At 38.5% G+C, this 4,198-nt stretch overlaps 1 protein-coding gene across 1 annotated transcript in view; it reads right to left on the bottom strand.

Annotated features, from left to right (window-relative positions):
• SEMA6D (sema domain, transmembrane domain (TM), and cytoplasmic domain, (semaphorin) 6D) overlaps positions 1-3,903 on the bottom strand; it is a 14,481-nt gene extending 10,578 nt beyond the window's left edge. Inside the window, 9 exon segments of the mRNA XM_009886147.1 lie at positions 25-303; positions 1,042-1,130; positions 1,591-1,710; positions 1,988-2,078; positions 2,299-2,400; positions 2,490-2,552; positions 2,664-2,724; positions 3,319-3,430; positions 3,795-3,903. Of these exon segments, the coding sequence (XP_009884449.1) occupies positions 25-303; positions 1,042-1,130; positions 1,591-1,710; positions 1,988-2,078; positions 2,299-2,400; positions 2,490-2,552; positions 2,664-2,724; positions 3,319-3,430; positions 3,795-3,903 (1,026 nt within the window).
• Between the last annotated feature and the right edge of the window lie 295 nt (positions 3,904-4,198).

A 4,198-nucleotide genomic window follows, 5' to 3' on the forward strand; every position in this document is an offset into this window, starting at 1 on the left:
CAAGAACTCAGACTACAATGACACCAATCTCAGTGTACGAGAGAACCAGAGAACTACCTTTGATGTAAGGTTGCTCATCTCTCACCTGTTAAGCTGTGTGGTGAATACACCGACAACCGTGGGGACTCCATTGATTTCTATTATATCTGTGATAGACTGCAGAACATCAAAGTAGAAGAATGAATCCCCAGGAACTGAGCAGTTGAGCCGAGCTTTCAGAAAGGATGTCCAATGTTTTTCCAGGACTCTTTGGGACCCCCCCATGTCATTTTTGCATATGCGTGCCACACGGGAATACACAGCCTGTTAAGGGCAAAAAAAAAAAAGGCTTGAGAGATGCAAAGAAAACAGTGCTTGTTATTGAGCTGTTAATGAAACACCAAAGATAATTTTGTTAACAGGAAGCTGCCATTTATCTGCACAGAAAGGATGAAAGCAAACGGTATTTAGCTCACAGTGCACAGGCATCTTAATGTATCACCAAGCACATGCAACTCTGCAGCTTGTCCCCACCCTTTTTTCCCTTAAATCTCACTAACAATATGATTTTGAAGGACTTTAATTAACCATGTATAAAGGATTTAATAATTTATTATAGAATATCCTTCCATGGTGAGGCATGAGCATTATACTCTGTACTGGCATGACTGAATTATTCAATATCCAGGGACATTAGAGAAACTTCTTTGAAACTTTTCTTTTGTGTTGTTTCCTTTTGTTTCTTTAATAAGCATGAAAATACCCTCAGATTTTCCATGACTTGCCACAAGTGTTAAGGCAACAGCAACACTAAAAGATACCTGTAGCGAGCTCGCCTAACAGCAGGGCATAGAGAACACAATCAACTTTTTGGTTGAAGAATGCACTGTTCTATTTCTCTCCCTCCCCATCCCATAAATTATAATGATGGGAAAATTGTACAAACTTTGTAATAGTCTCCACTTCACATTGCAAACTGTGCTTGTTACTGATGCTGTTTTAGGATGATCTCATTCTGTTACAACTTATGGCTAAGTGACAGCTCGCTATGGCGATACCTACCTTGCCTAAATTATTGTGCTCTACAGCAATTTCTCGGAAGAAGAAATAAACATAGTTCCCATATTCTATGGCATGGAGGAAGTGTGGTTCTGTAAGAAAGAGCAAGGAGAAGGTTACTTCAAAGAACTACTCAATTGGTGTACGACAATTTCTACACTGTGTGACTTGGCTGCTTCTCCACAGGTCCGTATACCAGCTAATGGGAGCTCCAGCCTTCCAGATACTTCAGGAGGTCCGAGTATGGGTGCACTGGAGCTTAAATGAACTCGAAGTCTTTAATATTGGCTAATGGACTGTAAAAAGGCCTCACAGGAATCGCATTTCAGCTAAGGTATTTTGTTACTGCCGATTCATTCATTGATGTATACAACACAAATTTTGCTTTATTGGTATTAAACTGCTTTTTTTATTGTAGTCATACTGTATTGAAAGCAGTACGTACGCTGACATTGTAGCATATGTGTGCGTAGCTGGCTGTGAATTACCTGACCCTCTGTACCACTGAAATTACATTTGCCATGTGTGTGGGAAAATATTTCCCCAGATTACCTTTTATCCATTTGGAATCATACTTTATTGTTCTTAGGGCAGATCCATCCCCCATGCTGCGATAAATAACAGCATCACTTGCCAGGAAATCTGCTACTGTTGCCGAATACAATTTTCCATCTAAAACGGAAGTTGAAAACGTGGTATTAAGAGGCCTTTAATAATCTACAGAATTCTGATTAGCTGGCATTTCTCCCCTTTTCTTTACTGCCACTCTTTCCCAAATTGCTGTAACCTATTTATTAACAGGTCAGCTTTTAATCCTTTGGAGGCCCTTTAAAAAATTTAAGAGCAGGGGCACCATGACACCTTTAGCTTTCCTGTGCTTGCTTTAAAAGCTCTCTGGCTCCTTTGGTGTCATTAATCATTTAGACTCATTACAAGCAAAAGTTCTTACCAGCAAAGAGGGCGACATTGGTTTGTCTGGCATCAAATGGGCATCTTGCCAAACCACTAATTTCCTCCCCGTCATACTCTAAGGTATTCAGCTGGAGAAGAAAAAGAAACGGGTGATAGTGTCATTTCTATTTTGTACACTGGCACAAAAGCATCACATTGTCTTTCCAGAAATCTTAATTCAGCACATTGGCTTCTGTCTGGTTTTATTTCACCTTGAAGCACTCTCCAATCACACTGGATGTATTTGCTATAGCATAATTAGTGCAAGCAAAACCAGTGACAGATTAATGACATTTTCAATATTCTTACCCGATAGTATCTGCACATAGGATTAAATGCATTTGTTCCACAGACAAACACCATCTCATCATTTCTTGGAACGAAGACTTTAATGAAGTTATGGCATTCATCCTGAAAAGAGAGTAAGATGTATTAAACACAGACTTCACATATATAATAAATATTAGTGTTGTTTTTTATGATGTATGTGCTAAACTTACTTTATGTTTGCCTTTCATAGCACAGTTCTCTCTGTCCTGCTGCCTTGATCTCCATGTTAATTTCTGTTAAATCAAACCAGAAAAGAACATTTAATTTCCTTTCCACAAAAAAGTCTTAAAAAAATTAAAACCAAAGAAAATAACTCTCCCTTGCCAGCTCCCGTATCTACTCACCTTACTTGGTGTAACTTCCGATTTTGGAACTTCATTTAAGTTTACAGTGTAAACTTGGTCCCTGTTTGCAAAGAGTAAAAAGACATAAGTAAATTCATTCATTCATTTGCCTTATTTTTGATATGCTAAATCTATTTTTAGAGTGTCAGACCAGAAACTTCTATGAAATGCTTATGGATTTTCTGTGTTTGATACAAATCAAAGACGGTTGGTCATGGCCAACATGGGGTAGTTTTGATTTTTATTGGTGTGATCCTCAGACAGCACCTACAGTAGCCAGCTATCCAGCTCTGTCTTTCCAGTCTGCTGAAGACTAATCCCGACTGTAAATATTCAAGTGTGTTATCCTCACTTCCTACATCCCTGATGTGTCAGTCCAAGTTTAAAATGATCAGGAAAGGTTTTTATCAGGGCAGTAATATAAAAGAAGGAAGAGAGTATTTGATCATTGGCTTTAGCATAACTGCAGTAACTGCAGCCTTCAAATCCAATTTTCATGCACTGGCCATAGATATGGTATATTTCTCTGGGAAGTCCTCCCCCAATTCTCATTTTTATCATATTCTGCAGATTTTTCTAAATGAATTTTACACATTAATGCAAAACCAGAAGAGAAAAGAATTTTAATCTAATGAACTGAGTGAAGGAAAATTACCTGCCAGCGATATAAAGTGTGTCTCGAATTTTCAACATCAGTTGGAAGTCCAGTCTGTGCTGAGATTCATTGCCTGAAGGGCGTCCTCTAAATACTGGATATTGCCTTGAATCTGCAAGTAAAAATGGGCTACACCATCACTCAGGATTATAGAGCTAAAGAATCAATATATGGCATTGATTAGCTGTATATACTAGGTGTAGAAGGGTTTAAACTAAATTCCTTGAGTAATGTCTTGAATATAAATGAGAAAAAGATGGCTAATGTCAGCAAATGTTCTTTTTCCTGAAGTTATTGCTGTATTTCTGATTGCTTTTTTAAGAAAATGATTAAGTGTTCTATTAAAGATACAAAGCCAGTAAACACATTTCAATTTGAAAGAAAACAGACTTTTTTTTTTTAACTTCCCAAGGAAAAAAAAAAAACCACATTAAAACTTTTCCCCTAGTGGTTAGCACCATTTGCAGATTACTTACAGTGGTAGTCAACAACGTTAATAGGGTCCTCATCTTCAGGGAAGCTGACAGCCCGGCACTGGGACAGACTCATTAGCATCACGGAGGCACAAAGCAGAGGAAGCCTCATGGCTGGTAAAAGATGAGTACTACCTTTGTGGCAACACTGTTTAACTACCTGGAAAACAGGAACACACCAGTGAGATTTCAGCAACACAGGAGAGTAAACACGACTTCCTACTGCAGGAGAAGGGGCTTTTTCATTTGTATTTTAGCACGGGCAGCAGTGGACTAAATCGGTGCTTATGAAAGGCTCCTGTATGTACAATGATGGAAACCGCTGCGTGACATATCCCTGCTCAAAGCTGCTCCAAAACATATTGATGTTTGCTAATTTTTAGCTGGATTTACAGGCCTTTCCAAAG

The sequence above is a fragment of the Charadrius vociferus genome, unplaced genomic scaffold (assembly GCF_000708025.1).
Source record: "Charadrius vociferus isolate BGI_N301 unplaced genomic scaffold, ASM70802v2 scaffold365, whole genome shotgun sequence".
NCBI classification, from domain to species: domain Eukaryota; kingdom Metazoa; phylum Chordata; class Aves; order Charadriiformes; family Charadriidae; genus Charadrius; species Charadrius vociferus.